The following is a 21,264-nucleotide window of genomic DNA, read 5'->3' as shown; positions in this document are numbered from 1 at the left end:
TGAGGCCCATCCACATTATGGAGGGTAACCTGCTTTAGTTCTAGTCAATTAATTATAGATGTCAGTCACATGTTTAAAATCTCTCTCCAGAAACGTCTAGACTAGTTTGACCGAGCAACTGTTCATCATAGTTTAGCCATTTGACCCATGGCAACTCTTTCACTAGATTCAGACAGAATGGTCTTTGTCTCTCACCCTTCACCCATGCCATCTGGTATGGTCTGTGGGCACTCCAGTTCCTACTGACCTGTCAGCAGAAGCCCATTCTGCTCCTTTCTCCATGTGACATACAGCTTTCATTTTTACAAAATCCGATCCACGTTCCGCTTCTCTGTAACTGGTTTCATCCTGACCGATCCTTGTTCTCTAAAACACAAACACATGTACTAGATAGAGTGCAGGTATCCCCTGCTTTTCAAGAGTTCATGTTATGCAGCTTCCCTTGTACAAAAACCTACCTTAGTACCCGTTTTCACCAAGTGGAAGAAATCCAATGAGGATTTTTGCTTTTATGAAAAAAGGCAAAAAGCAAAAATAGCATTCAGCGTTTGTTTTGCAGCAAGCCATTACAGAGGCAGCACGTACCCCAGGCAGCAACACTGGTCCCACCAAGCTCCTTCCCTGGGGAACGACGCTCAGCATCTCAGCATCCAGTCTCCATAGCTTTGAACTATGTCTGTGAGCATCTGTGCTTTATCTAGATTTATTTTGTGCATCTGTTAGCAAAATGTTTCCTAAGGTATCAGAAAGGCTTAAGAGAGGTTATTTTTTGGATCTGGGAATGCTCAAAATTTTTTCCATAGAAATTAATGATAATTCCTTCTTCACTTTATGCCATTCAGGCTTATAAAAGTTTCGTAGGAATGCTCTACTTTCACATGGTAGGGCTAAGACCTGCATATACTTGAACTTATCTTTAGCAGCATGGTATTCATTTTGAAAGTAGAGTAACAGATTCTCTGTCTCAGTTTTCTGAGATTATTCCAATGTCATGTTGTTATTTTTCATGAAAGCTATTCTTTAAATAGAAGCTCTAATTTTTTACAATGAGTTGAGATTTTTTATAGAAATAAGTCTTTAAAAAGGAAGGAAAGATCTTTTTCACATCATAATCTCTGATTTTAGATTGGGAAAATAGAGTTAACTATCAAATTTGTGCTTACTCATTACAGAGCAGCTGAATGAAGTCTTGGACCAGTTGAAAATGGCGTTACTTAATTTTTGCTGCCTAACCCAGCAAGGGTTACTCCTTTAAGTATCAGGGGGTGTGGTGGTTCTTAAATGCAGCAGAAATAAGAAGGTGGGTGAAGCTGTGTTTCAGTTTAAACTGGTATCTTGGACACAGGCTGGATGACATGAAGTAGAAAGAGTGGTCTCATTAAAGGAGCATCACGTTGGTTTTAGGATACTGAGTTGAATCCAGACTTTGCCAGTGATTATCCCTGGGTGGTTTGACCAGTCACATAACTGTCTCGGAACCAGTTTCCTTTTCTGTAGGGTATTCTTTTGGGGCCTAAGATCATGCACATTAAAGTTCTTTGTGGAAGAGTTGTACAATGTTAACAATTATTGTTTTAATAATCACAGTTGTTAGAGAAATTTTATAGGCGCACGTGATAATTTGCAGGGAATTCTGTAACAAGGTGACCCGGGTGGTCGTGATTTGATCTTCCATATTGACTTGACCCCATGCTCATGAAGACTTGGTGTAGCTTGGAGGAACAGTGGTGTCCAGCAGCAGATGATGAGTACCTGAAGTAAGTCCATCTTAGATGTGTGGAGAATGGGAGCGGAATTTCAGAAACACTGGGAGAGAAACCTGGCAGGATGTGGTGAGCAGATACACAAGGTTAGAGAAAGGCAAGAGCTAAGGAAAATGCCTGTGGCTCCAATTGGAGAGATGAGGGCAGTGGTGGGCCCAGCAGCCATGATCATCGGCCGTGTAGGTTTGAACTCCAGAGGAAAGTCATGGCTGGAGAGTCTGAATTTGGGAATAATTAACACATAACTAGTGGCTAAACCCAAGTGAGTGGAGAAGGTTACTGCAGGGAGTGTAGCGCGAGGAGACCAGGTGGCTGAGGGCGAACCCCGATGAGCAGTAACTAGGGCCCGCCATTAGTATGCTCATGAGATCTGCTCAAGAAAGGTTGTGAATGAACAAATGAATACATGAGTAAATGCGAAACAAACGGGGATCTGTTTGGCAAACACAGTCAAATGACTTTAAGAGAGAAAAAGAGAAAAGAGAGTGCTGTCCTAGAGTTAAGAAGAGTCAAGACCCTCAGGGTCTAGCCAAATGTTGATCTTTATAAAATCTAAATGTGGTTCCTCTGGTTAAAAAGGACTACTCCCCCTTTCTGGTAAACAATTTGGCAGCCTGTACCCAGCCTTTGAAAAGTTAATATCCCTTGACTCATTAATTCCTCTTCCAGGAATCCACCTGAAGGAAGTAAGCAGAGCTGCAAAGATTTATGCACAAAGATGTTTCATATGCCTGAGATGCGAACTTCTCTGGAAGGGCTGGGGACGGGGGGAGGGAGGCATTGACCTTTGCCATCTTTTTAGAAGTTCTGGTACTCTACAGTACTATGGTGCAGGATATAAAATTTTCATTAATGTTTAAGATAAAAGATGAGCATTCGAAGAAATCTTGTGCTTTGCCCTCAGACCCCTATTCTCTGCCATTGGAGTTACTATAGTGCAAAATGTGGGGGATATGCTGGCCTGTAGGGTGCAGTCAGAGCCTTTGTTGGCATGGTATTCAGTGACATCCACCATATGGCCCTTGTGATTTCCAGTTCACCCTCATTCCTGGCTTCTCCTGTTATGATCCAGAAATATTTATAGAAGTCACTTCAATACATCAGGCTGTTGCATACTGTCAAGTTTTTGCCCATGATGATTCTTCTTTCTCTTTACCTGCATTACCATTCTCCCTTTATTTCACCTGTCTGGTGAACTCCTATTCATCCTTCAAAGCCTCCTGCAGATTTGGTCCCCAAATAGAGTTTGTCTAGCATAGTATTTTGGAGAAGAAAATTGAATTTGAAAGTGTAAAGTGAGAGGTACACACTCTTGATTCTGTCACACTCCTCACCTCTTCCTACTGTATTACATTATTTCATTTGTTATAGCCCTGACCTGTCAGAAACTTTTCTGCTTCCCCTTAAGGCAGAAATAATCACTGTCATTTCTATACCTTTATATCCATTCCTACATTTAACATGCTCTATGAGAAATTTTTCCAGTATTTACTGCATAAAAGTAATATGCAGGGGCACCTGGGTGGCTCAGTCAGTTAAGCATCCGACTTCACCTCACGACATGATCTCGCGGTTCGTGAGTTTGAGCCCCACTTTGGGCTCTATGCTAACAGCTTGGAGTCTGGAGCCTGCTTCAGATTCTGTGTCTCCCTCTCTGCCCCTCCCCCACTCTCTCTCTTTCTTGCATGCTCTCTCTCTCTAAAATAAACATTAAAAAAATTTTTAGAGTAATATGCATACTCATCAGATAAATTTTGAAAAATTACACACTTCAGAAATATGACATAGCTGTCATGATACTGTGTCTATAAAATTTAGAATCTTGTTTTATTTTTTATTTTTGTTATTTGAGAGAGAGAGCCTGTGAGTGGAGGAGAGGAACAGAGGAAAAGAGAGAGAGAGAGAGAGAGAGAGAGAGAGTCTTAAGCAGGCTCCACGCTCAGTGGCTTAGCTCAGAGCCTGACGCAGGGCTTGATCCCACAACCCTGGGATCATGATCTGAGCCAAAATCAAGAGTCAGAAGCTCAACTGACTTGAGCCACCCAGGTACCCCAGAATCTTGATTTTTTAATATAACATTATAAAATAAGCATTTTTGTGCCACATTACTGTAATTGTTTTTCAAAGCTGTTTACAGTAGTTAGCTGAATCTTCTTGAGAGTAAGGATTTCTATTTTTGTTTTTGTTTTTGTTGGGGCAGAGAGAGAGGGAGACACAGAATCTGAAGCAGACACCAGGCTCTGAACCGTCAGCACAGAACCCGACACAGGGCTTGAACTCATGAACCATGAGATTATGACCTGGCCTGAAGTCAGATGCTTAACTGACTAAGCCACCCAGGTGCCCCATTTGGTATCCCTAGCACCTAAGTGCAATGTTGGTCTAGGCCAGTGTTGGGACTTAATACAGTTGAATTCGGGAGCTGAAAAATTAATCAGTCTCCATCTCTATCTTCAAGGAGCTCATTCTGGGAGAGGAGACATACATATTCACTCATTATTTAATGTATTCATTCATTCCACAGATACTTAAAGAGCACCTCCTGTATGTCAGACATCATTCTAGCACCAGGGACAAAGCAGCACACAAAACTCCAGACTTCATGAAATGCATATTCTAGAATAGTGATTCTCAAACTTTGGGGTGTATTGGAATCACCCGGAAGGCTTTGGGCCCTATCCCCAGGGGCTCTGATTCAGAGTTTCTGAAGTCAGCGAGGCCTGGGAATTTGCATTTCTGACAGGTTCCCTGGTGATGCTGATGCTGTTCTCACTTTGAGAACCCCTGGCGTAGAGGATAAGTTTGAGGTACAGGAGGGCAAAGGAGTATGGTTGTCCAGTTAGTTGGGAGAGAAGGGACATGTCTGATTAATGCAAAGCCTCTCGCAATTTCAAGTCCCAGTAAGGAAAGAGAGGATTGGGATAATGCCCTGTGTCCAGAGTCCTCACCTCCTTCTTCTGGATGACTGTCAGCAGTCAGCAGGGTCACAGAAGCCTGGGACCGATGAGGAGAGAGGGTAGAGCAATAGTGATGGTCAGGAGTGCCTTCTCTGTGCCTGTCCTTCGGCACACCTGCCGTATGTAACGTCTAACCTTCATAGCAACCACAAGAGAAGTAGGATCTCCCTCCTTTTGTGGATGAGAAAACTGAGGCATAGAAAGTGATATAACATACTCTGGTTCCAGAGTCATACATCTGGAGCTCCAAGCCAAGCCTTTCTGCCTCCAAACCCCATGACTCAAGTCGAGACTGGCCTGTGGTTGAGCCCCCGGTGGGACCAGCTTTTAATACTTCAACAGTCATAGCTGTTTTGTGTGTGGTGAGACACCCGCAGCAGGGGCTGTGTGCAAGGAGGGTGTGTGCAAGGCGGTGCCAACAGTGCACCTGTTCCTGCAGCACGGTGGCAAATGGAGAGGCTCAGACTTGCTGTTCATGGAAGGGAACGCCACCCGGCTGAAACAGAGGTGTGCAGCTTTGAGGGGAGCTGGCTCACTGTCCTTCCTGTAGGAGCAACCCCTGGAAGTTATTAGTGGTGTTTTCCCACGTATGAAAATTGTGGCAGTTGGGTTTTCGTTTACTTCTACTATAAATTCAGTGCCCTGAGAATGTGCATAACACGTTCAAAACTTTAAAAAGCCACTTTCCCAACCGTTGGGAAGAAGCATAGGCAAGTGATTTCTGAAATTATTTCACAAACTTTTAAGACGAGAACAAGCCACCTCTCTCCAGTACGGTGGGAATTGGGGAAGTTAGTGCTGAAGTGGCCTTGTCCCCGAGCATGACACATCTCAGCGGGCTGCCATCGGCCGCAGCTGCCTTCAGTTATCTGGCTTCTATCACGTTAGCGCCACACGGAAGGACTGTCGAAGATCTGTGCTTTAGCACAATGTCCTTGCCTTCTATCAAGGGTTAAGAGTATGTAAATGATGTAAGAAAAATGTCTCTTCGTTTTCTGTAAAACTAAGGAAGACCCATTTGACTCCATAGCTCTGCAAGAGTCATACGACAAATTTCTCTGTTCCTTACCAGCAAATTATGCTTCTCTCTTATTGACCTGGCATGTTTCCTCATTTCATTTAAGGATTATAAAAATCCATGGCTCTCCCTATGTTGCCAGGAGGCTCAGAGCAAGCCTTCATATGCAGTAGCTTCCCTTAACCTAAGGTTCTTTGGTAATAATGATCTCCCACTCTTTTCTCTTAAAACTTTGGTACCTGTGTCTTCCTTTAGAAGCTTTCCAAAACAGTTTCTAGAAGCAGGCAGCTATCACAGATTAATGGGTCAAAATGAATTTTCGGAATGGGATGGAGTGACTGTAAGTTTTTTTGTTTAACTTTTGAAGAGTGAATTGAGCCAGCCACGGGCATATGTGTGGACACATACATGTCTGAGAACACATATGTACTTGATGATGCCTTGACAGGCATCCACTTGGTCTAGTGATTGAGAATGAACTTGGGTCTGAGTCAGACCTGGCTTTGAACCTCAGCTACTCACTGCTTACTTTATGACTGTAATGTCTCTGGGCCTCAGTGTCCTCATCTGAAATGGAGATAATGATACCATGTGGTGTCTTTGAAGGATTAAACAGACGATTTATGTAAAATGCCTAGTACAGTGTCTGGGACTTAGTAGGTCTACAGTAGACGGTAATCCCTACTGTTGTTGTCATTATTTCTAGAAAAAGCTAGACTTTATAGAAAGACTGGATGGTACATTTGTAACTGCTGTAGATTGCCTTCTAGAGTGTGCATTGTTGAACTAAAATGACCTTCGGCTTAAAGTTAGGGCGTTTCATCCAAGGAGGGTGGTCACGGCTTACTTCTTCCTTAGAAAGAGTAGCTCCATGCTGCTGTTTCTTACTAATTCTCAAATGACAGTGGATGATCGCTACAGAGGCCTCAAGATTTTCTGAGGTCATCCACTCAGAGGCTGGTGACTAAGACTTACACAACTCTGAGGTCTTCACTTCCTGATTTATCTGTAAAAATGACCTGAGCATCCTTGCCCAGGATGTCTCTTAAAGCCGATTTTCCAGTTTGGGTCGGCTCTTGCTTGATTTTATTAGGCTGTTACTTTCAATTTTTCTTTCACATACAACTATTACATTCAGTTGCCCAGGGGTATCTGTCAGGGAGGGTAGAGTTAAAGTGCCTTAGTACTTTGTGTGGTCATTAGCCCCCCCAACACCCCCCATCTTGCAGGCTCAGGAAGTGAGAAGCAAGTTACCTGTTACCTAGACTGGATGGTGTATCCCATAGCCTACAGAGTCACGAGACAGCCGTAGCAACACCTGTGGGCCCAGCATGGCTTTCAGGTGCCTTTGGCTTAGGCGGAGCACCAAGGAACAGGTGTCTGTCCGTCAGATTTCCCTGCTGTGGGGAGTATGCACACCAGCCTCCACGCAGTGATGATTTCCCCCACCTCCGCCCTTCTTTGCCAAAACAATTGTTTAAAAGAGGAAGCTCTTTAGGTCATAAAATGTCATCTGGTAGTTAGTATATGGCTATATAGACATACTGGATTATACAGTAGCCTGACTGGCAGGAAGTAGGCGATTCATCAGAAAAAAAAAAAAAAGAAGAAGAAAAAATAAACTCTTACCAAAATGAACTTCCTGTTTCAAACTCTTTGTTTCAACTCATCCTTTGGAACCTTCTTTCAGCCTCTTAGAGAAAAAATAACCAGTAGAGACGAATGCGGTATTGCGAAGAGAGGTAATCCCAGCCCTATTTAGCCACGTGCTTCATAATTTTTTTCATGTTTTATTTTTGAGAAAGAAAGAGAGAGCACAAGCAGGGGAGAGTCAGAGAGAGAGACACACACACAGAATCTAAAGCAGGCTCCAGGTTCTGAGCTGTCAGCACAGAGCCCAATGTGGGGCTCAAACCCACAAAACTGTAAGATCATGACCTGAGCCGAAGTGGGAGGCTTAACCGACTGAGCCACCCAGGCGCCCCCAATATGCTTCATAATTAAAAAGCGCAAGCCCCATGCTGTCTGTCCCCAGGCGGGCCAGGGTTAGGGTGTGGCCACTGCCTAGAGGGACATGGGACACCTGCCACCTCGAGAGACTTCGTGTTCAAACTGAATCATCCTCAGAATCCTCCGGTGAGACGTTTTGGATGTTGCCCGTGTCCCCCTTTGATAGAATAAAGTTCCCTTCACTCAGTCCCCTTCATTTCGTTTGCCTTACAGATCCAGGAGGCTGCAAGTCAGGGCCTGCAATTTGTCGGCGTCATACCTCAGTACCATTGCCCTGCGAGGTCGGCAGGCAGCAGCCCCCCAGTGGACGCCAGAGATGTGGAAAAGGAGCCGGGCAGATGTGAGAATAACGAGAACCCGGGTGCTCCCGTGGGGATGGACGGCAGCCGGGAGCCAGGCCAGGGCCCAGGAGGGGAGACGCCCATCGCTGGGCAACCCAGCCTGCCCTCGGGAGAGGGGGACGGAGCAGAATTTTCTCCACACGGGGTGAGCAAGACTCTGGATGGGCCGGAGGGTGACCTGCTGGAAGTGAGTGAGGAGCCACTCTCGGGAAGTAAGTATGTCAGCAACCACTTAAAAGAGAGGCTAACGGCTTTTCAGTAGTCCCCATGGCATTTTAGGAAAAAGAAATGGAATTAGAGTGTAGAGACAGCAGTCCATCGCACAGGGGAAACTTCATCAGGCATTTTTCCGGGCCTCCTGACCGATCGCGTACTGAAGTTTTGACTTCCGGGAGAGCAGAACCACACGGAATTGCCTTCTGGTCGCTCCAACATGTCACGTTCGAAGTAGATTCTAGAACTTGAGGGATTTTCGCCCCATGCTCTTGTGCTACCCTTGAATTGCCCTGCTCTTAGCACAGGAAAAGTGTTAAGATGCTGGGCACCAATGCAGAACGTATGCTCCCTTTTGGTCCCCTCATTTTGAATATCTGCCTAAAGAAAGAAATCAAGAAAGCCAGTTAAGGACAAATTGTGCAGGAAACTGGTGATTCAACTCACTAGGTACTGTAAACAGCCCGATTTCAGGCAGGACGTATAGTTGACAAATCAGCAGTGTGGAGAGAACACTGCCGAAGAGAGACCACCAATATGTGAATCCTCCTAATCACATTGTAACGGCCATTCGAGCAGGCATTTTGGGTTGGCAAATTCAAAGAACAACACTTATTAATAGCAGCCAACATTTCTTAATTGCGGTGATGTGTGTGATGTGGGTGAGCTGTAGTATCATTGCCCATTTTACAGCCGAGTAAACTGAGATTTAGAGAGTAAATCTTCTCCCAGGCTAGGAAATTGGCAGATCTGGTCTGTGAACTTATCTTGTTATACCTCTCTACTCTAATAGACTAGTAAGATTTCCTGAGGCCCTCACTTTATGGTGAGTGAAGTTTCTCTCCCTTTCCCTGTAATTCCCTTTCCTTTTTCTTTCTCCAAGAAATCTAGCATCCAGCCATTTCCCAAGAGCCAGGCACCTGTCTGAGCTGCGTGGCCTCTTCCAGCCTTCAGAAGGTGCACTGGTAACAAGACTTCCAGGAGACCCCCAGGCTTTAGGGGGCCTTCTGGGTCATCTTCCTAGTTCATGTTATTATTCATTTCCTGATTCTTGAAATTAGCCTCTTCTTAATGATGAGGAACAGTTTATGTGCTGAAAATCTAGAAGAAGGTGGAACAGTTTCTTTTGTTATATTAGGTCAGTACTTCCTGGAAAGAAAATTGCGGGGTGGGCCATTCTGGACTTAACTTGCAACGTCAATTTAGACCGAGAGATTGGCACTGCCTCCATTCTGGGATATATTATGGCTGTTGTTTAATATTATGGCTGGATCCTTCTTAAATATGTACTAAAGTAGGGCTTTTCAGCTATGGGACTTTTCACACTGTTTGAGGTAGACTTCTCCCTCCAGAGTAGCTGAGAGCACATTTAGACCCTGTGTGTGCCTCCTGATGAATGTCCAGGTGTTATTCCAGAAACCTCCCATCTTCTCATTGCTGTTAGGCTGCATATGTTGTTCTGAATCCCCAGAAGGAAGACCGACCTCCTTGAAGGAGCATGCGAGGGTGAGAGTTCAGGGCAGACATAGCCAGCACCTCTGAAGAAGGGGCCAGGAGTCATGGAGACAGGCAGCACTGTGGTTAAGAAACCAGACCCCACTCACATTCCATTTGCCACCTTCTACCTAGGCAGTCTTGGACAAGATACCCTCCTGTGCCTCAGTTTCTTACCCTGGAAAATAGAGATGGAACAATAGGTTCATATTGAAAGGTTAGGTGTACATTTTTTAAAACGTTTTATTAATTTATTTTGAGAGAGAGAGAGGCAGAGGAGAGGCAGAGAGAGAGATAATCCCAAGCAGACTCCACACTGTCAGCACAGAGCCTGACCTGGGGCTCCATCTGACGAACCGTGAGATCATGACCTGAGCTGAGATCAAGAGTTGCACGCTTAACTGACTGAGCCACCCAGGCGCCCCGAGATGTACATCTGAAGCACTCAGCACTGCTTGACTCTTAAGTGTGAGCCGTTATTATTGGCACACAGGCTCAGTAGCCCTGACCACTGGCCTCCACCTTTGCATGGAGCGCTGGCTTTGAGAAAGGAGGCATTCAATACTGAAATTCCCCTCAGGACTTTTCTGAGATTTCCTGCTCTAGAATCCACCTTTCTCCAAGACTCCTTCCAGACTTCCTGCCCTCTTTGGTTGACTCTAGAGAGAATTAAACTGGGGAGACTTGTCCTAGGACCATTTCCCCCACGTGCCTCCCACTGGCCTATGGCTGTTTGTCTCCCTCACCCAAAGAGCCCCCTCCATTGCTGAACCCATAAAGACCCCTCAGCACCCAAGGTGTCCTGGCCTGTGCCTCATTTCTTCAAGTCCCTTCTCTTTACTAGCAAACCAGATCCTGCTAAAGAATAATGGGTTAGTATGTGTCTGGAAGTGGTCAGGCCAACAGTGGAGGGGAATTTCAGCCATGGGGGAGGGGCGTGTTACAGTACCCCACTTTAATCTCACTCAGTGGGCAGCTGGCTGGCTGTTGTTTACACACAAAGCTGGGCTCTTATCTCTCTGCTCATGAAGCCATGGGTCTCTCTGAAATTTAGGCAGCTTATTGTTATCCTTTGTTCTTCGTCGTGTGGAACAAATGAGCCTTTGGATTTTTTTCATCAGTTAATGAACACGCAGGGGTTATTGGCCACATATGTGGCCTTGCTGGGGATGGACGGTCATGATGGCGGTAACTCTCTGGGTGAACTGTTCTAAGTTCCGATGTGCCATCTTGATGGTGCCTCACAACAACAGTTTTATGATGGTGGATGCTATTATTAGCCCATTTCACAGATGAGGAAAGTCATCTTCCATGCTGTCAAGTAGTGACATTTTATCTCCTAGCTTGAGCATTCAGCCTCCCCGAAGGCCGGACATGTAGGGACCCTGCCCACATTGGTCATGGCCTTCACCTGACCCAAGCCTCTCTCCTAAATCTTTTTCCTGAGAAGTCTTACCAGTTCCTTGCACCATCACCCTTCCTCCCGAATCCCCCCAGCTTCCCCTCCCTGCTGCTTGCTTGCTCAGCTTTCAGCTTGCCTTTCTCGCAGGGCCCCCTAAGGAGGGTGAAGTGTTTTTACTCCTCTTTCTGCCAGGTGGGCTTAAATAGGCAATCACTGCAAGACAATTAAAAAAAATCCAGAGGGAGTCACCCTCTTTCCCCCTCCTTCTCCTCGTTTAATTTATTTCCTTTATAGGAGGCCTAGGGGAGCCAGGTCTAGGCTGCGACTGCTCACATGGGGCTTGCCGGTGAACTCACCATCCAGACACGGGGCAGGCTGTCCCTCCCCCTCCCCGTGGGCTCTTGAACGGCCTCTCTGACCCAGAGGTTATGCTCCCCTTCACCCATACAGGTCTCTCTGGGGACCTATCATGTGGTTCTCTTCCTCATCATTGACTTTTATTTCCTGGTCGGGGAGAATTTCCCTGATGGTTTGGTGTCGTTGCTGTGCAGAGACCGCCTGAGCTGGTGCAGGGACAGCCCCATGCCTCACTCCTGGACGCTGCCCTTCCCACTCCTGCCCCTGCCTTATGGTGAACACAGAGCACCCCAGTAGCTCTGCTCCGAATGGCCCCTCATGATGCGTTTCTGCAGATGGGGAGCATGGACAGGCCAGGTGGGGAAGGCCAGTGCTGGGAAAGGTTAGGAAGGTATACCCAGACATCCACCTGTCCCTTGTCTCCTGGCTTCCAACATTCCTTTCTGTCCTTCCCTGGGTGTCTCTGTTGCCAGGAAGGTTCACACAAATTCAAATTGTTCTGCCACTGAATAATACTGAAACATCTTCCAAGCGCTGCCCTTCCTATCCTGTGCCTCGTCACTTAAAATGCTCAGAAATGCCAGCCAGAAACCCAAGCCAGTGACCTCAACTGTACTCCTTGGCCGAGGGGGTTTTATTCAGTAGTCCTCCTTGGCAGCCAGCTCCTTGTGTGGGGAGAGAGAGGAGGTGTCCTCCTGAGTCTGGCCTTTCTGATGTGTGGCCCCGCCTTCCCGCGCCCCCAGAATGGCGCTACCCTGTGGCTCTCCTCCTCCCAAATCTGCCACCTGCCGCCATCTTTTGGCCTTTCCCTCAGTCCATTAACAAACAGCTATTGAGCTCCCACCCGTGGTCCACAGCTCCTGCTTTCTGTGTACTGATGAAATTAGCCTCTTGTTAGATTTGGAAACAGCCCAGGGCTGGGGGTTTGAAAGACTCTTGGCTTTGCCACTTTCCAGCTTGTGATGTTTGGGGGATCCACTTAAGGCTTCTGGGCTTAGAACTGATGCAGCCCTTCGTGTGGGGGTTGGGAGAGTCACATCAGATGGTGGAGGTGAAAGTGCCCGTAGCTGCTGCTGTCCTGACCAGGGGATTCCCGTGGAGCGCTGTATATGCCTGGTTTCCCCACTTTGCCTCCACAAACAAGCCCCACCCGGGCCCAGAGGTGTCCTGCTGCTAGTACCCGAGCCTGACAGGAGTCTGAAGCAGTTTCTCTCAGATTCAAGAATCCAAACGGGACTGAGGCCCTTCTGGCTTCTCATCCCATCCCGGGGCCCACAGCCCTGCTTCCCTGTGCAAACCTTCCATCTTAGCCCCGCTGCCTGTCACCTCAGCAGAACTTAGCCCCGACTCAGTGCAGCTACCGGGTCAAGTCTGACTCCCACATGTTCCTTCCCCAGCCAACTCGCCAGCCTCCTCCTCCTCCCAGTCTAGCCCTGGGAGTCACGCTTTACGCCAGATGCTGCACGCTCCCTTCCCTCCAGGCTGGAGGTCTCTTGGAACATCAGGACCCAACCAGCCTGCCTGCTACCTGCCAGTCACAGGCTCTCTGGAGCCTGTCTCTCTGCAGACAGACCACAGACTTCCATCCTGTGCCTGAATCCCAACTGCCTGGCCTGGGCCTCAGAACTGGGCATCTATTTCCTTCTTCCCCACTCCTGAGGAGCTTAGCAAGGCCTTCGTGGGTCTGGCTATCAGGCTGGCAGCACCCAGTAAGCCCAGCGCCCCCTTCTCCTCCCCTAGCTTACTGCACTTTCTGGCTTAGGTCAATCCAGCAACATACCTGCATCCCCTATCATATTACAGGGACTTTTCTGGACAGAGGGGATCCAAATGGCACAAGGCAAAGCCCCCCGTGTCAGGGAGAAAGAGAAAGACCAGAAGATTAAAAAATACAAGCAAGACAGTCTTGATTCTCCTTGGGTGCTCTGCCAGTCCAATTCTTCGGCTGTTCTCAGAACATTCTCAGAAACAATGCCTTCCCCCCTCCTTTGGGACTTTCTGTCCCATGTCTGGAAAAATCTTCCAGCTGGGGTCATGGCAGAGTCACAGAGCAGCTGAGAAAATTTAAACAAACTTGGGACTTCTTTTTGGAACTCTCGGTGCTTGCTCATGTGATGATGTGTGTTGGAGAATCAGAATATTAAAACATCAAAAGGCATCATTTGGGGACAGTTTCTCTTGGCCGGTTTCCATGTAAGTAATGAGAAAGAGGACCATGGCCAAGGATACAGCAGGACAGGGGAGTTAACTAAAGGGTTACACATCTGAAATCAGGTTTCTCCCAATATTTCACCACTACTAATCTTTTGGAGGCTCTTGATTCCAGCAGCGTTTCCTTCCTGAAAAATTTATTTCTGTCTCTGGCTTTGGCCCTCCTCCCTGGGGAGGATCCTGATGTGAGAGCTGGGGCTCTGTCAGCACCGCACTGTCTACCTCGTCCGTCCGGCAGTCTGTCTTCCCTTCACCTCACGCCCAGCACCCTCCCTTCCCCTTTTGGCCTTCCCCTTTTTCTGTTTCTTTACGCATTTGGGAAAGTTGTGTTTCTGTCTTACCATGCAAGTGGGGAATTCTTCTGGTTGATCAAGTGTTGTCATGTATTTTTGGACTTGGGCCACTGTCAAATTCTCTACTCACCTCTTCCATATAGAGGTTGTGGTTTCTTTTTCTTTTTGATCTATATATATTCGTGCTTGACTATAGCAGATTATGGTGACTGGTGCTCTGGTCCACCTTGGGTCACCTGAGGACAGCTTTCTTAGCCTCTGCCTGGAGGCGTTGTCTGGAATGGGAACAGGCCCCGGCAGGCCACTGCCCCAGGGAATTCATAACTCAGGAGTAGCCTCAATCCCTGAAGATAAATGCCCAGGCTTCCTTGCCCCGTGGCAAGGCAATCGGAGGGATGTTCTGTGCAGTTAAGTGAGCCCCAATGGCCGTAGCAGTAACCTGCTCGGTAATGCACCCTTCCCTGGCTTTCCTCTCTTCCCTATTTCCTACCCCTACTCCCTCCCTGGGAGGGATTTCCAGGGATCACTTCCCAAATAAACTGCTGGCACTCAAAAACTTACAGGGTCTGCTTTGGAAGAAATCCAGGTGAAGTCAGGGATTCACTAAAGCATTGCTTATCCTCTTGTCCTCGGTAGGTGTGGCTTTTATTTGGACACCTAGCACCTTGGACTGGAAAATGCCTGATCGTGTAGTTCACATCCTGTCCCCGCCAGCTCCAGTCCAATGCTTGATTTCCCTCCATGGCAGACCTTTCTTTGCATGACTCCATTCCTCAAGTGTGTATTTCAAAGTCATGAAATAGTCTGATTGCCACCTCTGTACACCAAGCCCTAATTTCTTGTGGGAAAGCATTTACTGGCTGGAGTCAGGCAAATGGACTGAGAAAGGTAACTTGGGGTGCAAATAATAAATAGGCCAGATTTGGTTGTTTAAAATCCAGGTGGCCATCTTTGAAGATGGGCACCTTTCTTTCTTTCTTTCTTTCTTTCTTTCTTTCTTTCTTTCTTTCTTTCTTTCTTTCTATTTGGTTCCATCCGATGGACAGAAATGGCCCCCCTGGTAGCTTAACTCTTGCTGATGACAAAGTGTCATGGCCTGGCACTGCTCCCCAGAGATCACTGCTGATGTTTGCTCAGATGGAGCTGTAAAAGACTTCCTTTGCCCGGAATACAGTACCTGTGTGGGATAATTTTAGATGTTGTGTGGATGGACATATTTGGTGTTAATGTGCCTCATCATTCCCTTCTGTTTATAGCAAGTGGTAGTTGTTTCCCTTATGGTCATGAAACAAAGTTTCCTTTTTAAATTCATTTATTTAAATAAAGGAAAGCAATTCTGTTTAAAAGAAGAATAATTCAGCAAGTGTTTGGACACTGCAAAATTGTGAAGTACTCAAGTAGGGGATACAGGGTCCCGGAACGTGGGTCTAGGCCAGGTCTCTCCTGAGGGGAGCATGAGCATACTTTGTCCTTGTTGCTAATGTCAACCATTGTTTACGACCTTTAAAATATTTCTCTGAAAGAAGGGTGGGGATTTTCTTATTATTCCAATAGATATTTTTGGAAACCAAAGCCTATTCCTGACTAGCCTGTGTTAGCAAAGCTTTTTAAGCTGGGTAAACTCTGATTGCTTGACTAAATGAGTAACACAGAAAAAGACCTTCAAGACTTAGATTGAAATTCCAGGTATTTGCTCCTCGAGGCTGATACTGTTCACTCATGGCCCAGCAGCACGTACAGCTGGCGCGGGTCAGCTTCTGGGTGCTAGTGAGTATTGATTTTTGAAGAACTGAGCTATAAATGAAGGAAAGGGAAAGCTCAGAGCCCCACTCCCAGTGCCACCTACCTACCACTCCAGGCAGGAACCCTCATTTACGGGAACATATTTATTTTTACATATCAGTGGTGTATTTTCGATGTACTTGATTAAGTATTATGGGTTCGGCCCCAGGAAACACCCCTGCAGTTTATAAATAGTGAGTTCAAGGGTATACAAGGTTCCTGGAATTAGAGTAGTATTTTTATTTTTATGTGCCTCTGTATATTCACCTTTTTTTTTTTATATAAAAAAGAACAGCTCTTACCCAAATACGTCCACTTTTTTCTTCCAAAACACCTTTGTATGGATTTCTAGAAATGTCTACCATGTCCTTACAAACACCTGACTATACAAATTGATCCCAGATAACAGCTATTCATTACATGCCAGATTCAAAACCCATGTGCCACCCGCCCGCCTTTGGAAGCTCAACCTTTGACGTACATGTCACTTTCAAGGCTCCCTAACTTAGTACCTGAAATCAGGTTTTATTATTTGGCAATAGTACAACCCAACAGAAAGTTTACCTTTGATATCATTTCTTCAGGCTCCTAAGAGATTCATTACACTCGATGAGGCAGGTTTTTATCACTCTTTGACCTCTTCTCTCCCACCTTCTTTACAAATCCCAACAGAAATGGAGATCCTCGCCCTTTTCAACAAGCCGAAGAGCCATCAGAAGTGCCGGCAATACTATCCGGTCACTATTCCTCTCCGGGTCTCCAAGAATGGCCAGACGGTGAGCGGTTTGGATGCCAACTGGTTGGAGCACATGAGTGACCACTTCCGGAAAGGAGGCATGCTGGTGAATGCAGTCTTCTACCTTGGCATGGTCAATGGTATGGAAGTTACAAACCTTGGGCAGCCCTCATGAACTCTGCTTCTCTTTTCATCTTAGACCATCTTTAGAGCCTGCCCCATTCAGAAAGCCCCGCAGCTGATGAACATGCTGCGTTTGATTTCTAATTAACACCTTGAGGAATTTTCCATAAAAACCACCACCTGTGCTCCCTAAACCTCTCTAGGAGTCAGTCGGCCAGGTATCTTCTAGCACGACAGAGAAAACAAAGGGATTCTGTTTTTGATGGTGGCCTCAATCTATGTTGCTTTTAAAGACTTTTAAAAAGATTATTCCCGTTCACTAATTACCCCCTGGGATCCTGCCGCTCCAAAAGTGCAAATTGTTTGTAGACACTATTACCGTTTGAAGTAGCAGTAGCAGCACCTTGGAATTAACCACTGAGAAATGAATTGAACTGCCTAGTTTCTGTAAGCTCTGTAGAGATACACACTGTTTCTGGGTCTCACGGTACCCGGTACCCCCTCCCCAGTAAGGCGTTGTCTCTGAGGGAGATAACATGGGGTACAGCCCTACTGATGGCTGCCCTCCTAAGGCAGAAAGTCTGCCCACAATGGAGAAACGCGTCAAGCGGAGAAAGGGTTTGGGGTTAACACGACGGCAGGTTGAGTGACTAGGGTGCGTCAAAGCCGGGAGGCGGTTTGGGGAGTGGGGCTAACATGCCAGCACGTAAAGATCCTGAAGGCTGCCAGTCAGCAGGATTTCTAAGTGCAACACAACACCAAATTTGTCGATCCCAGCAAAACCTGGCAGGGGGCTTTGACACCGCCGTCTTGGCTGTTGAGCAGTTCTCTCTCCAAGAATTAGCAGAGTCAGGAACGGAGTTTGGATTCAATCCTTGAAATGCCAGCAAACATCTTTAGAACTAGAGACATCAGTATTAGTTCTGAATGTACATACTTTAAATCATCTGGAAGTCATAGAACTTTGTACAGAACAGCCGGGTCTTAATTTGGATGTGAGTCCCTTGTTCCTGTCTAAATATCAATATCTAATGCTAATGTGTTAATACAGTAGCAGCAGGCATTGGATAGTGTAAGGGGTCGCAACCATTCATAGAATGGATGAATGACCTAAGAAAGGTGGTTGGCTCATTAAGAATACGTGTCACGCGGCACCATCCAGCAGAACTTTCTGTGATGATGGGAATGTTCTCTATCCGTGCTGTCCAGTATGGTCCAGCCACGACTCACACCTGGCTATTGACCACTTGAAATGTGGCTAGGATGACTGAGGACCTGAATTTAAAAATTTATTTGATTTTTATTAATTTAAATTTAAATCACTATATATGCTTAGGGGCTAGTAGTGTATTATGCAGCTCTAGAGTATACATTTCATGAATACAACCAATGAAGAGTCCATTTAGTTCTCTGGCGGCAAGGTTGGAAACCTCCCTCTACCTGAGGAGGCCCTGCATACTTGCAGAGGTCCCGGAAGCCAGAGAACATCACGGTCTGTTTTGAGATTCACCATAAAACACGAGTTTGCATCTACTTGGGGCAGATGTTTACAGCCCTGATTGATTCATTGGTATTAGAGGAGTCCAGAGAGGAGCCCTTCGCTTCCTGCTTCCTGTAAGGACACCCCATCACCCATCTTGGGTTGTGGCAGCCACACTTTTTATCTTCTCTTAGGGTCTCTGTGGCCATACATCCTTAACCCTGGGAAACCTATAGTTAGTTACACTAACATCTTTTTTTTTCACGTTTATTTATTTTTGAGAGAGAGAGAGAGAGCAAGTGGGGGGGTGGGGCAGAGAGAGAGGGGGACAGAGGATCCAAAGCAGGCTCTATGCTGACAGCAGACAGCCCAATGTTGGGGCTCGAACTCACGAACTGTGAGATCATGCGCTGAGCTGAAATCAACAGTCAGATGATTACCCGACTGAGCCACCCAGGTACCCCAGTTATACTAACATCTTAAAAATGTTCAGGAAAGCACTGAAGGTAACAGCTACACAGGCAGCCCCACTTTAGAGAATTAGGGTATCAAAAGGGAAGTTTTCTCTGGTCCTACTGCCCAGCATGTCTGGGGCAAGCTGAGCCCCAAGAGAGGACACCTTGAAAGCTCACAATGCCATGTGAACTTTTGGGCCATTATGGCTTTGGCAATCAAGATAATTTCCTATTCCTTCTTCCTACCCCATTCTCTGACCTTGAGTCCAAAAGCACAGAGAATTCATACAGTTTTTTCTTCAGATTTGACTTGAGTGTTGGAAATGCTGTTATATCCTCCCTTGGCTTTAGCTGCAGTAAATCCTGCCTTCCTGCCTTGAAGACAGAACATGAAATTTCCCCTGGCAAGTGCAACTGTGGAAGCCGAGCCCCAAGCCTATGACATGTCTACGGCTCGGCCACAGCTGCACGTCTCAGTCTTGGGGATGGCTGCAAAATTCTCAGAACAAAATTTATTTAAACCCACTCAAACTTCAAACACAGTTTCACCCTGTCTGGTTCGATGTGGGGGGAATGTGACTTGGGAGTAATGCTCAGGCCAGGGTGTTTCTGCTCTGGAAAAGCCCAAGGTTTCCGTTGGGCAGGGATGAAATATACATATGCTCTTTTCCCAGAATTAAAAAAAAAAAAAGCAAGCTAATCATAATTATAAAAAGGAACCTGTTTCTAATAAGATAATTAGTGTCCTTACAAGTAAACCTGGCAGAGCTAGAAGCACATCTTTAAGCTGTTTGCCACCTGGAAAAACACCAGTCCTGATTCTTAAATGGATATTTATACTCTGAAATATTTTCCACAGAGTCATAAAACTCGTGAGAACTTTGTCCCATGAACAGGGTGATGTTTTAGCTTGAATCGTTCAGTTAAGACTCCAGCTCCTGTTTTCAAGCCTTTACCCCTCGGGGACATGGAAAGACTTTAACGGTCCTCAAGTTTGGGCTTCTGCTGAGTCTCCAGAGCTCCTCCTCTGGAACCTTTTATTAAGCCTTAGAAGGACCAGGTGTCTTCAGCTGGGGTGGCTGTGCCCTTGGGCCCTGGCAAGCAGAGGCACAGATAAAAGAGAAGCATAATGATGCTGATGGTCTCGTGGCAGTTACTATGGGTTGGTGCTGGTCTGAGCAGTTCAAACACAGCAACTCATCTAATCCCCACAACTCAGTAAAGTAGATACCATCGTTATCCCTGTGATACGGCTGTGGAAACTGAGGCACAGAGTGGTTAAGTCATTGCCAAGGTTGCCGGCTAGTAAGTGGCAAGAAAGCAGTAGGAAGAAAGAAGGGTCAGGCTAGGGAAAATGGATGTGAGGAGGGGGTAAAAGAGGTGGCCGTGTTAGCAAGAGGTTTAGGCTCCCAGTGAGGCCTTGGGTGACCCTTGAGAAGGGAGGGGAGCTTCAGAGTCACCCTTAGGAAAGTAGCAGGGCCTGGACTGCCAGCCACCGGTGTGGCTGCGTCCAGGGGTGGGTCAGACAGCAGGGCAGACAGGCACACAGAAACGCCACCCGATGAGGCAAAAGCTAGAGTCTGTGTTGCCAGCAGATGGGAGAGGCCCGGAGGGGAATCTTTCTGCCGTTGGTGAGGAGTTGGGTAGGTACAGGAGTCCAAGGTAAGGGCAAGGTGGAGCTGGGTGCCCACCCTCTAAAGACCCACGCAGGAGCCTGATTTCTCACCAAGGGACTTCAGGCCTGCAGAGTACCTGCTGCTATCACTGGCCATCGATGCTACGGCTGCCACCATCAACTCTCCTTGCCTGCCCTGGTCTTCCCTGTGTCCCCTGGCTGGCCTTGTCGTTTGTTCCGCCCTTGCCCTATCCTTGTTCCCACCTCCCTTTTCCCTCCCTTGGCCCTGTGCTGGCTCTCCTTCTCCTGCTCCCCTGGCCCTCCCCTCACCCTCTCCTAGCCCCACAGTCCTTACACCCCTGGCAGTATCGTCTTTATCCATCCCACATTCAAATGTTTTCAGTTGGGGGTGCCTGGGTGGCTCATTCGGTTAAGTGTCTGACTCTTGATTTTGGCTCATGGTTTGTGAGCTCGAGCCCCACATTGGGCTCTGCACTGACAGCATGGAGCCTCCTTGGGATCCTCTTTCTCCTTCTCTCTCTGCCCCTCCCCTGCGCTCTCTCTCTCTCTCTCTCTCTCAAAAGAAATTAAAAAAAAAACGAAACATGTTTTCATTTGTTTCAAAAATGTCCTTGGCAGCAAGTGGTCTGTTGGTCTGAACCAGAATCCAGTCCAGCATTATGCACTGCATATGGTGACCATATCCTCACTTCTCAAGTTTTACCTAAAAGAGTCCTTTTTTATAAGCCTCGCTGTTTGAAATAAACCCAGCCTCGTACACTGCTGAATGTCCTGCATTATTTGTCTGTGGTCGGTGCCTTGTGATGTCATTTACCTAATTTCTCTAGCCTCTGTATCCTGTACACTGGAATTTAGTTCTAAGGCCTTGACAAATTAAGCACTGCGACCACAGTACATTCTAGATGCTGTTGGGTTTTAAAGTTGCATCTCATCAGGAGACACATTATACCTACATGTTCCTCCATTCCTATCCTTTTGATAGATTGTCTTCCT

General features: G+C 46.7%; 1 protein-coding gene across 5 annotated transcripts in view; it reads left to right on the top strand.

Annotated features, from left to right (window-relative positions):
- Positions 1-21,264, top strand: part of RFTN1 (raftlin, lipid raft linker 1) — a 207,719-nt gene that overhangs the window by 134,765 nt on the left and 51,690 nt on the right. For all 5 annotated transcript variants that reach the window (XM_045503715.1, XM_045503713.1, XM_045503717.1 and 2 more), the window contains 2 exons: positions 7,962-8,301; positions 16,514-16,717. In XM_045503715.1, coding sequence (XP_045359671.1) covers positions 7,962-8,301; positions 16,514-16,717 — 544 coding nt within the window. The remainder of the gene's footprint in view (positions 1-7,961; positions 8,302-16,513; positions 16,718-21,264) is intronic.

This window comes from Leopardus geoffroyi, chromosome C2 (genome assembly GCF_018350155.1).
Source record: "Leopardus geoffroyi isolate Oge1 chromosome C2, O.geoffroyi_Oge1_pat1.0, whole genome shotgun sequence".
NCBI lineage: Eukaryota > Metazoa > Chordata > Mammalia > Carnivora > Felidae > Leopardus > Leopardus geoffroyi.
Note: the sequence above shows the minus strand (reverse complement) of the source record. Positions and strands in the feature narration are given on the sequence as shown.